Below are 12,761 nucleotides of genomic sequence, written 5' to 3'. Positions count from 1 at the left end.
AGAAATGATTTTCCTAGTTTGATGTGGAAGAACATGACTGGTCTGCATCGAACCCTGACCTCAACCTTACCCAGCACCTTTGGGCTGAACTGTATCACCAACAGACCTTATCGCCAACATCAGTGTTTGACCGAAACAATAAGAGTTGAGGCTGTTACAGCTGTATATCATTACATACGGGTGTAATGTTCCCGTGTCCGCATACATGGATAATATCAAGAGGCCGCCACAGGTTAAAGCATCACTGCGGCGGAAAAAGAAATGTGTTCCTCCTAGTGGGTAGAGATGCCACTGCACAGATGGAAATATCATCACTGGAGCTAAAAGTTTCAGCTGAAAGTCATATCACTGCAGCAGGAAGTTGCGCTGTTGTTTCAGGCCGATTCATCACCACTGCTGGTGGAAACGAAACCTGAATCATCACTGCAGGTAAAAATGTCATTACTATAAGTAGTATAATAATTTCTAGGGGCTCCCCAATAAACTTATTTTGCATTCAATGCATGTCAAATTCAATTTTAATATTTATATTTTCTGGCCGAATACAACTACACAATTCACTGTTACTGCTGCAAATTCTGCTACACCATGAGTTGATAAGTCTTGAGATTTCATGACTCATCACTGTTATTGAGTGACCATGGTAACAAAAGACAGGAACCACACTAAGAATATACTGGAGAAGTTCATGTATGTCATGTCATGTCAGATTTCTGGTATCAAAGTTCCCTGAATTATATATGACACATTTTCACCCATTTTCCAAGAAATCAGTTTGTAAATAAAAAGCTGGCCTGAAACTGCAGCCTTAATGTTTTATATAGATTATATAAATGTATATATTTATTATAGACTATGGGCCATTAAATGACTGTTGGCTAAATCTACTTTTAATTCTGCCTACCTAAAGGTACAATGCTATATAAAGTAAAATGTAAAGCAGAGTGTAGTGTCTCACCTGACTGGTTTAGTTTGACAAAATGTTTAATCCTTAAAATATAAATGTTGATGAAAAAGGCCATAAGCATGAACAACCTCAGCACATCTGGATAAACAGATATGTAGAATTGTACATCATCTGCATAATGTGAAATATTAGGCGATGAAATAAGAGTAGGTGGATAAAAGAGTTCATTTTGAAACCTGATTTTTTGGTTAGTCTTTTGACCACAATGTACCTTAAGCTTAGTCGCATTTTAATCATTTGATTGTTGTTAGCTTTCGTTAACGAAGACTAAAGATGTTTTAGTTAAGCTATAAGTTAGTTTAGTTTTTTGTCAGAGGAACATTAGTCGAATTTTAATAATTTTAACTGTGCATACTGTTGTACTTATCGAGCATACAAAGTGTGATTCTGCAGAAGAACGCAAGTTATTAAATAAGACTTTGCATTAAAACGTTGTTATTATTGTAGTCATGACAACAGAGATTGTGTAATATTAAGACAGTATCTATTTGAACTCAAACCATGATGTTTTCCTAAACGTAACCAAGTAGTTTATTGTGCCAAAACCTAAACGAAGCCATGACGGTTTATTAATGTAACCAAGGCGACAAAGGGATGGCTACGCCACTGACGGTCTCTGCATGTTTATTATTGTAACCATGACAACCAAAGTCCAGTACGCCTGCCACCATAGAGGCACTACTTCGGGAGACATTCTTATGGATCGTCTTGGAGGATTGGTACAAATGACTGGTTGACTAGACTAGACCTGGTATATATTTTGTTGAGTTGTGTACTTGCATTATCCCCAATGCTTCCAGCAATTTTCAAACACAGAAAAATTTTGATTTCATAGTTTTATAGTGTCATTTGATCACCTGACAATGGCGTCATATCCCCTATGTGACAGTTTTGTGTTTGTCTGCCAGAAGCAGTTACAATAGGTTTTTATCCAGTTTTAAGTCACATTTTTACGATACGCTTTTTAGATCTTGGTTGTTTTTAACTATATATTTTAACCAGATTAAGGATTTTAGTCATCGGACATCTGGATCTTAAGTTATCAGAGAAACAACATGAGCAAACGTTACAACCAAACAATTAATCTCCTGCAGGAATTGAAAGTCCTTTGATAAAGATTCGCTAAATGATTTTATAATGGAAAAACTCTCTAGTAAGAAGAAATTCTCTCGTAGCATTTTTTTCCTTTGGTAAACCACAAGAATTTGTGCATGCAGTCTGACAAACACACACTCTTGAAGTTTCAAGGTAAATGTTAATTAACTGGAATTAACTGGTTGTTTCATTTGTGTATGTTACCTAGAAGTCTAAACCAGACAGTGCTTTTTTTCCCTGTGGGCCAACTGCCAATATAAACACACACAAACATTAACACACACACACACCACATCCTTTTGTATGAGTTGGAGGATTGACGTTTCCATGCCACCTGCCTTACTCACCCTTACCCTCTGACCCTGCAGAGGCAGCATGCTGACACACATGAAGATCCTTCACCATCAGTTTGATCTACGCTGATCAATATTTCAGCCTCTGTATGGAGAAAAAAAAGCAAATATTTTATTCTAAAAAGGTTCACTCAATTAAACTGTATATTTACTCATTGTGACTGTGTAGATGTTTGCTCATCAGCTGTGTGCAGTTGACATGCCTTTAACCATATTCAAATTATTATTTATATCTTTTTGCGGACAATTTTTTGTCTCTTTGTAGCTGTTTTGTATTTCTTTGTAGTTTTTCTTTTGCATCTCTGTATGGTCAGTCTCGACATTTTGCTTCTCGCTGTGCATCTCTGTAGTTGTTTCATCTCTTGGAAGTTGTATAACGTCTTTTTGTCATTGTTTTACATCATTTGGTAGTTCTTTGGCATTTCTCTATAGTTGTATGTCCCTTTGCAGTTGTATTACGTCCCTTTGTAGTTGTTTTTGAATCAGTGGTTGTTTTGCATTTCTTTGTAGTTTGTTGACGTCTATTTTTAGTTAAGTCTCTCTGTACTTGTTTTATGTCTTTTTGTAGTTGTTTTTGCATCAGTGGTAGTTTTGCATCTCTTTGTAGTTGCTCTGCATCCGTGTACAAAGGGTGTTTTCACACATGGTCCCTTTCAGCCTTCGAAACAAACTCAGAGTGATCAGGATCTCGGATATTCAGACTTCCCACTTAAAATGGAACCCACCATTGGTCAAACCAAACCAAGTACGGCCAAAGCAGCAAAACCTCTGGGAATTTACTGATCAACATTTAAATGCCATTTAAGATGATGAAGATTGTGTTGTGTCTTGAACACAAGGCTAATTAGAGCGCTAATGTTAGGAGCTAAAACAGGCTAAAAAGCCTGATAATGATGTTTAACGCCTTTAGGAAGCAGGTTTCTAATCCTGAACAAGGAATGACTCTGCTGCATTGAAGTTCCTCTGCACAGAAAAAGAGATGATGATGATGATGATGATGATAATGATGATAATGATGATGATGATGATGTGTTCAGTTCAGTGCTGTGTCACCGTGTGGGGTTTCGTTGTGGGTTTCGGTGGTCGTCCCGACAACCTTGGGTTTCCACCGCCAGGGAAGGGAGAGGATCGTGACTCAGTTTCTCTTTTGGGTGAACTTTTCATTTAATCTTTCCATTAAATCAAACCTCAAAATTCAAATCTTCTTCCAAGTGTTTAAATTTAGGACGCTAAATGTGTTTCCTTACCTACTCGTTTCCTTTCTCTGCCTTTTCTCTCTTCCTCCTCCCTTTTTCACGCTCAAATTTTGATTTTTTACTCCTTTTTTAACCATCAGTTCCTTTCTTTTGTTTCCTTTTATTTTTCGCTTCTTATTCTTCTCTCCATTCTGTTTCTCTTCCCTTCCTACTTTCACTACATACCCCCCATTTTTATCCTCCCCTTCCTTTTTTTTTTCTCTTTTCTTTCCCTTTGAAGACATAAAGAAATACAACACGTCACTCTCACGTTGTATTACCAGATTTTGACCAGCAGAGGGAGACAACACTTAAAACTCACAGTTCATCAATCAGAACCCGACACCAGTGATGAAGATAAGAATTTAGTTTATTTCATTCAGAGTTTGATTGACAAATTCATATAAATACAGCTACAATAATTCATATAAAAATATCTTAAATTTTGAACAATATATAAAATTTTTAAGTACTTGGATTCAGTAAATACTCAAATATAATAAATATTATCTGAAAATAACTTATTTTGTAAATAAAGCTACAAATTTACTTTAAAACATTTGAAAAACATTAAATCAATATTTTAAAAAAAGATTCAAGCACTTTCCAGGAACCTCCAGCCAAACAGGTGTGGGTGATAAAGATGCTGATAATGGTTAAGACTCACTGTTTTCAGTTTTTTTACCTATTGTGACGTAAAAATACCAGTTTTGACAGATGTCAAAGTGGATTTAAGGTCACAAAAAAAAAAAATCTACTCTGATTTTTGAAATGAAAACCTGTAAATGTTAAGCATTGATGATGATGATGATGATGCTCTACAGGATGTGGTGCTGTGCCAGCTCATCAATCCATCTGAGGATGAAGGTGAACTCTCTGACGGCTTTCAGTGCAACTTCATCTCTCCTCTTCTGCAGAGACACAGGTTCAGTTTGTATCATTTGTGTATTCATACTGAGAATTCAAGCATTACACTGTATTAAAAATAACTAATTAAATAATGTATGTTTTATTGATACCTATGACCCAGAATGTGATGAGGTAATTGATGGATGGATGAATAATAACATTTTAAACAGCCAGTTATAGGTGGCAGATTGTAATAATATTCCACATGTTATTTAATTGCAGGTAAAGTACACACATTATGTAAGAAGTAGTAATAATAGCAGTAGCTACGATTGTAATAGGTGCAGTTACAGAATTGGATGGATTGGATTGGATGTAGATGGCGAAGTAGTAGTAGTAGCAGAAGCAGTAACGGTTGTCATAGCAACAGCAGTAGTAGCAGTAGGAGAAAGGAGCAGCAGTATTCATAGTTGTAGTACAAACTGTCATATTTACCTTTTTGATTTTTCTCTCCAGTTTCTTGATGATTTTGGACCATTTTGAAGGTTTGGACGAAGAAACCTGAACACAAATACAAAGATTAGTCAGTGTGTGAGTGTGTGTGTGTGTGTTTGTGTGTGTTTGTGTGTGTTTGTGTGTGTGTGTGTTCACAGTTGTGTACTCACGCAGTGGTGCAGTGTGTGTTGGAGTCGGTACAGCAGGTCGTTGTAGTGGAGGGGGAGGAGCTTCTGGACGACCTCACTGCTGAACACTCTCCTCTGGTAGATGTCAATAATTTCTCCAATCTCCTGCCAGCCAATCGTGTGCTGAGGAGGAGAGAGTAGTTTGTCATATGAAGGTCCTATTTGTTATCAGCAGCTAGCAGCGGCTAACAACAGCTAGCACCAGCTCTATGGGTGACAATGTTAGTCAGTTACTGACTGAAATTTCTCATGCTAACATGATAACGTTTATTAGGTTCAATGATTACCATGTTTACCATATTAGTTTAGCATGTTAGCAAAAAGCTGATGTAATTTTTTCGGGTATTTGGTCATAAACCAAAGTAATGGACCAATTTTGAACTAATGATTGTGCTAGATGAAAAGTCAGAGGATCATTAAAGTTATAGTAATTCATCCTGAGGAGAACATGAACCAAATTTCAAGGCAATCCGTCTCATATTTATAGAGATATATAGATACCGACAGATACCGAAAGCTGTGGACTGACATTATACGTTTTAGCCGTGCCACTAGCATGGCTTTAATATAACATTGCCTCACAAATCTTGCTTACAACATGATAAAACACTACTGATAAAATCTGTTTTTCTTTACAATGAGCATTACAGACACAGACCTGGAAGCATTACTATCGACTCTTAAGAGAAATCCACAGACAGATATCCACCACTTCTCCATCTCTCAGAACAGATGCACTTAAGACCTCCATTACCTTATAACCAACAAGAAACCTAGAATCACCTCCTCGTGGTTATATCCCTCCTCCACTCAGACTAGTTTCAGGTCACATCCCTGTTTATCCAGAGTCATATTTAATACCAACCATTTTTGTGAAGTCTTGAGTAATGGCTAAGAAGGTGTTTTGTTTGGTCACACTGACCTTGAACTTTGACCTTTGACGACCAAAATCTGATCAGTTCATCTTTGAGTCCAAGTGAATGTTTGTGGCAAATTTGAAGAAGTTCCGTCACGATGTTAGCGAGATATCATGTCCACGAGAATGAGACAGACGGACAGATGGATGCACGGACGACCCGAAACCAATAAAATGCTGGTAACATGACGAGATGCTTTTACTTTTCAATACAGCAATATACATGATGAAACTAAAATTGAACTGCTCGTCATTCACGAAAATTGTCTGTTTGGAGTAAAAAGGATGAGGCTGCCAAGTCAAAAAGCACCATAGCAACCGTGAAGCTCGGGGGTGGCGGCTAACCGAGACATATGAACCAAGTTAATTTAAAAGCAGTGTTTCCAAATACTAAAAACTTCTGACCAACTGGGAATGAAATGAAAGAAACTAAAGTTGAAATAAATCACGCTCTGTACTATTATTACTGACATTTCACATACTTAAAATGAAGTAGTAGGTTGTCGTGTGGCGTAGTGGTCTAAGCAGGCGCCCCATTTGTAGAGGCTACAGTCCTCGCTGCAGTTGGCCCCGGTTCGAGTCCCGCATCGGACGGCCTTTGCTGCATGTCATTCCCTTTCTCTCTGCCTACCCATTTCCTGTCTCTCTCTACTATCCTGTCCAATAAACGCACAAAAAAAAAAAAAAAAATGAAGTAGTGACCCTAACCTACCTGAGACAACTGATGTTTGTAAGGATTGAATGTCAGGAATTGTGCAAAACTGACTTTAAGTGTGTTTGTCTATGGTGCATGTAAACTTCTGACTCCAGCTGCACTTCCTCCTTGAAGTCCAAACTGTACACTCCACTGAACAGGTATGTCAGCTACAACTTGTTTGGAAACACCTGTAAAAATCGCAGGTTTGACGTGTTAATGTTTGAGGGAAGAAATTCCAAAGAGAAGTGGTGTTGTGTTTCAGTGTTGGGGTTAAACATGGTTCTGTGTAGATGAAGTTTAAGTGTGTGGTTGTGGTTGAGGTACACAAAGTGAGCACCTTCACCTGGAAGCTGAAACCTCAGCAAAAGATTTACCTCCACTCATGTCTAGCAGAACCAGACTCCATTCAAAAAACTACAAACTCTCACTACAGATACAAAGTCGGCACTTTACTCTACAACATACTTTGATCTCTGCGGTTGATTGGACAAGACGGGATTAGAGTCTGATACGTTCACTGACCTCAGGACATGTGGTGCAGAATTTGGGCAGTAGTCTCCATCGCCCGGAGAAGTTTTCTTCTTTCTGCCGATGTAAACATTAAAAAAAACTTACATTAATGACATGACAGATAATTATACATGTCTTCTATTTATGTTATTTTTAAATCTATTCTTGATTTCCTTGAGTATCTACTCTCCATTATCTCCATCTGCAACAAAACATACTTTGTGTATCATCAGTAGCAAAAGTGGTGGAAGACGTCCTTTAGTGAAAGTATCAATACTACTATGTAAAAATACAGTTACAAGTGAAAGTGCTGTATAAAGTATAAAAAATGAAAGTGCAAAGTAGCAGAAAATGGAAATACTGAAGTAAAGTACTTCTGTTTATTGACTTCAGCAGCAGCAGCAGCAGCAGTGAGAACATTAGTGATATCAGTCAAAGTGTGTCAACAACGTTTCCTTCAGCTGTGAATTCAAAACGTGCGTCTTGTGTTTTCAGTCAGAAACTCTTTGATCTGCTTCAAAAATGGCAACTTTTCACATTTTCACTTCCTGTCTGATCCTGATCATCGACTGAGGAACTGGTGCTTCACTCAGTAACTCATCAATATCAATTATTACCAGCTGATGTTGTTTATTTATCTGTAACAATCAGATCAGACAAAATAATACAAGCACTCCATGAATGAGACTTTTATTTTGAAAGAACTGATTTTCGTCTCTTCATTATTGCTAATTGATTGATTGATGTTCAGCCTGTCATTCATGACACTATCACATTATTTTGATGAATTGATGAGCAGGTAACACAACTGATCACTTGTCGATATAGTGAAAACATTAACATTAATTAATCACATAATCATTAACAGGTTTTATTGTTGATTAGTATTGGTAAGGAAATTAATAGTAATTATTTATTGCTCTTGTTCTGATCAATAATCAATATTTACTGTTTTGTTTGATTTTTGATCTGTCATCAGTTTGTAGTAAAATGTTCTATTGACTACTAGGATAGTAATTAATAAATTATAGTTATTGTATTATTATTGACTTCCTGAAAAATAAGTTCACATGCTAATTGATTAACTGATGGACAAATCAATAAAAGTGATTATTGACATTTAATGAACTAACACTGATTTGTGGACTAATCAATAAGAATGATTATTGGCATTTAGTTGATAATAAACTGATATAGTGATTGGAAGACAAATCAATAAAACTTATTGATATTTAATTCATTGTAAACTGAAGTATTGATTGACAGCTTTATCAAAGTTATTATTGAGCAAACAAATCAATAGGAACAATTAAGGGACAGTAAACTGATGTATTGATTGACAGACTTGTCAATGTGATTGACAACTTTTGATTGATGGTAAACTGCCATTGATTATGTGGTTAATCAATAATCACCACTTCTCTATCTCAAGGAACAGATACAATAAAAGTGATTATTGACAAAAATCAATAACATGATATGGACATTTAATGAACTGACACTGACTGGTAGACAGTAAACTGTTATATTGATCAGCAGACTAATCAATAGGTGATATAACTGAACTCACACTGAGAGTTAAACTGACAGACTTAGATACATTCAGAGTTATTGATCATCAGTCATTGATCTTACCGGCAGTTTATTGATCAGCAGTATGGACCGGCTCCACAGGTCTCGGATCAGCTCGGCAGGGATCTCCTGCTGGCAGGTGAGACCCCGCTCGGCCGTCGCCATGGCAACAAGCCCAGAGATCAGGCTGATCAGCAGAGCGGGAGCAGACATCCTGACGACGAGGAGAAGCATCTTCAAGTGCAGCAACTTCACTCCCCTCTGCTTCATTTATACTTCCTGCTCCTCCTCTACCCCCCTCCCCTACTCAACCATCACTCAACCATCACCCCCCCCTGTTTCAAAAATTTCCTGATATCACTGACTCATGCAAATTTCCAGGGAGTCTCTCTGCTGATGTCACCTCTCCTTTCTTTTCTCTTTCCTTTATCCTTCTCCTCCTTTCCCCCTCTCTTCTCTATTCTGCATTTTGTCCTCCTCTCTTCCTCTCCTTGCCTCTATTCCTCTTCCTTCTCCTTTTTTCCCTCTTTCGTTTTGTCCTCCCATGTTTTCTCTCTTCTTTTCCTTTATTTTCTCCCACCCTATCTCCTGTTTCTCCTCTTTCTTTCCTCCTCCTCTCTTCACTTTGGCCTTTGCTCTCTTTCCTCCGTTCTCTTCTCCTCTTCTGTCTCCTCCTTCCTTTCTGTATATTCTCCTCCTTTCTTCCTCAATTCTCTTCCTCGTTTTCCTCGTTTGTCTCTTTTCTATTCCTCTCACTTCCTCTTGGCGTTAACGATTACGTTTGGGTTAAAACTGGTTTTAGTGTTTAGATTTTGCGGTAAGATAAAACTAGGTTGCGCCTTTGAAGGAAACATTGACTCAGCAGGGTTTTTTTTTTTACCACCTGGGCACTTACTGAAAACGCAGAGACGTCGTCCGACCCAGATTGGAGACGGAGCGGGAATGTATGCATCTTGGCACCATAGAAGAAGAATACCTCAAGCGGCTTCTGAGCATCGCAAGATCAAAAACAAAAGTTAAGGTGAAAGAGTTTTTGTGTTTGCTGATGTTCCTGGAAGTCAGAACAGTAACCAGGTCAAACAGCCACACTGACAACAACACACTGTCTGTCTGTCTGTCTGTCTGTCTGTCTGTCTGCACTGTTGCAGTTTAAAAATGCACATTTGACAAGACTGATATGTGCAAAACATCCAATGGTTTACTGAGAGTTGATCAGCTCCTGCAGTGCATTGTGGGAAAGGCTCCAGCTCCATGCGTCCCAGAAATTTAAAACTAATTTGTCCCACAAAATAGTTTTAATGGCAAACACTGCCTGGATTAAGTTCAGTGGTCATGTTTTGTTGAGTGTAGGGAGTGTACTTATGTCAAAATGAGTCTGTCAAGTTTTGCTATCGCTACGTATCTAAGGTTAGCATTGTAAACTGCTGTTTACTGATCACTCAAGAAGAAACGTTTTGGGTTCATCATCAAACTTCATTCCTGTGCTCAGCAAGAGCTTTCTCCAGAGGTGGAAAGAAACACTTCTACTCACGTTAGCATGCTAACCAGCTAGCCCTGGCCAGGTCAGCCTGTCTCGTCGCTTTCCGATACCGAGTCACAGTAGTGTCCAGACTGCCCTCAAGACGTAGATGCTCAGAGGACGCATTATAAATATAACGATGGCTGAAGCTCTTGGCAATTCTGGTCAATAAACAGCTGTTAATGCTTACATTAGCTATGTAGCAATAGCAAAACTTACAAATATATCCTTTAACTTTATTATCAGCCTGTTGCAGTGAGTTTAAGGACAGTGACAAAGGCTGATGACAATAAAATATTTAGTAATTTTTTTTCAGAAAGATCAATGAAACAATTAATCTATCGTATATAATAATAGTCTACAATATTAATCTAGTATAAAACATCATGCGTTACGTCTTGTCTTTGTGGCACAATGGAAAGTCCATGATTGCATCATTATCAGGATTTTCACACACAGGGGAGGAAAATGATCACAGACGATTCTCAGAGGCAGAATAATAGTTTTTGCTTCAAAATGTTTCACATCAGGGAGATGTTGGTACTTTATTTGTGTTTTGCTAATGTGAACCTGAATAAATCCTATTAAATTGCATGCATTTATTTTAACCTTGTAAATAACATATCAAATTTAAATTGGTATTCATATTTATATTTAGGAATACTGTATTACCTTAAACAGCACTGCCCCTACTAATGAATCCCCACTGGGCTAACACTAGCTTACCACTAGGCTAAGCTACTTTAGCTACTTTAGCTACTTTAGCTACTGTAAAACCGTTAGCTTTAAAATCCTGCTTATTCTCGGAGTCATAAACGAGTTAAATCGAAACACTCAGGCGTGAAACACACATTTATAGAATCAGTGTGACTTACGTTTTCCGTGGATGTCATTATCTCCGATCTCCGTCACGAACAAACGTCCAAAAATCCGCTCGGAAATCAAAGAAAAAAGACGTTTCAGAACTTGCCTGAGGATCGTCACGTTAAGTTTCCTTCAGTATCACTGAACCGTCTTACAACGATCGTTGTCTGTACGTCCACGAGCGCACCGCAAACAGGAACTGCTTATAAATACTTCCGCTACTTTTAATGGTGTTAATTTGACAGAAGATAAACAAATATATCCTAAAAATGTGGCTAAAAGCTATCTCACTGAATCCGTTGCTAGGAACATAGTACTTCCGGTTTACAGCTACCAAAGCCCCCCCCCCGAATTATGGGTATTTTAGTTCCAAAACGAAAAGAATTTACTATTATTTAAATTAAAATTGAAATAGAAATATCTTATCAATGTTCACGTACTGAAAAAAGTGATAAAATGACATGAATTTTTATTAATGGCAGTGGTTCTATAAATATCTCACCACTGGTTCTGTGTTGGAGGCCCCTGAACGTGACAATGTCATGTGACCTGATCTGTTCAGTTTCAACACAAAGGCCTCGGCTAAATATAGATCCTTATCTCTCTTTCACACACACACACACACACACACACACACACACACACACACACACACACACACACACACACACACAGAGTAAAAGGTTTTCTGTTGTTTCTCAACTTCCTGGTGTCACCTGTGTGGGAAATCCCCTGTGATGACATCACACAGGTAGAACCCTGGTGGCGCGGCCCTCCCACTTAGAGGAAAATGAATGGTGAAGTTCTTCTTAATGAAGTCCACAGGTGGAGCAAGGGGGCCCAGCCTCTGATGTTTTCCCAAAAAAATCCAATCTTAAATGAAGTTTATTATAACATTATTTATATTTATAACTTCAACTCGGTGTCATTTCCTCTCAGTCTCTCTCATTGGACTGGCAAAAAATAAAATTTACAACTTTCAAACAAACATTTTTGAATAAATTTTCTTGTCTCTACGCTTGTGGATTTGCGTTTTACACACAGAGTTTTGAGACAATTAGCTGCGTTTCCGCTGCAGGAACTTTCCCCAGGAACCAGGAACCAGGAACCTGTTGAGGAACTATAGCCATGTTTCGCCCCAAAAAGTGCTTGGAACTTTCTTTTCACAGGAACTTCTCTTCAGGAACTAAAAGGTTCCTGTGGCCCATTGGCCGAGTGTACATAGTATACATTATACCTCATCCCAGAGAAACTGATCGATTCATTGATTAGTTGTTTCACCTCTAAACACAAAGTGCAACTGAAACTGATTGAAATGTCATTAGTTTCACAGGTATTTGATCATGAACCAAAGAACTGGCTGAATCACAGCTTTGACTTGAGGATCACAACAGGTCATCCTGAGGGGAACATGAACGTCTAATCTAATAATTGTTGAGATATTTCAACAAGCACAACAACAGGTCATCAGGATAAACAGCTCCACTTCACTGTGTCAGCC

General features: G+C 38.0%; 1 protein-coding gene across 1 annotated transcript; it reads right to left on the bottom strand.

Moving 5' to 3' along the window:
- Nucleotides 1-4,002: 4,002 nt before the first annotated feature.
- Nucleotides 4,003-9,147, bottom strand: LOC147818647 (uncharacterized). The gene is made up of 5 exons (XM_087176207.1): nucleotides 8,941-9,147; nucleotides 7,318-7,380; nucleotides 5,165-5,305; nucleotides 4,995-5,060; nucleotides 4,003-4,561 (listed from the first exon to the last, which is right to left on the bottom strand). The coding sequence occupies exons 1-5, from the start codon at nucleotides 9,145-9,147 to the stop codon at nucleotides 4,469-4,471; spliced, it is 570 nt and encodes a 189-aa protein (XP_087032333.1). The 3' UTR covers nucleotides 4,003-4,468.
- Between the last annotated feature and the right edge of the window lie 3,614 nt (nucleotides 9,148-12,761).

Source organism: Seriola lalandi, unplaced genomic scaffold (genome assembly GCF_002814215.2).
Source record: "Seriola lalandi dorsalis isolate HSWRI2012SDOR001 ecotype SW California unplaced genomic scaffold, Sedor1 jcf7180002054543, whole genome shotgun sequence".
Lineage (NCBI taxonomy): Eukaryota > Metazoa > Chordata > Actinopteri > Carangiformes > Carangidae > Seriola > Seriola lalandi.
This window is presented reverse-complemented; position numbering and strand designations above follow the sequence as displayed.

Excerpts from the sequence above, each read along its gene's own strand:
- LOC147818647 (XM_087176207.1), bottom strand. The coding sequence starts at position 9,147 with ATGAAGCAGAGGGGAGTGAAGTTGCTGCACTTGAAGATGCTTCTCCTC. Across the intron at positions 7,381-8,940 it reads TGCTGATCAATAAACTGCCG|AAAGAAGAAAACTTCTCCGG; the intron begins GTAAGATCAATG and ends TTACATCGGCAG. Across the intron at positions 5,061-5,164 it reads AACACACACTGCACCACTGC|GTTTCTTCGTCCAAACCTTC; the intron begins GTGAGTACACAA and ends ATTTGTGTTCAG.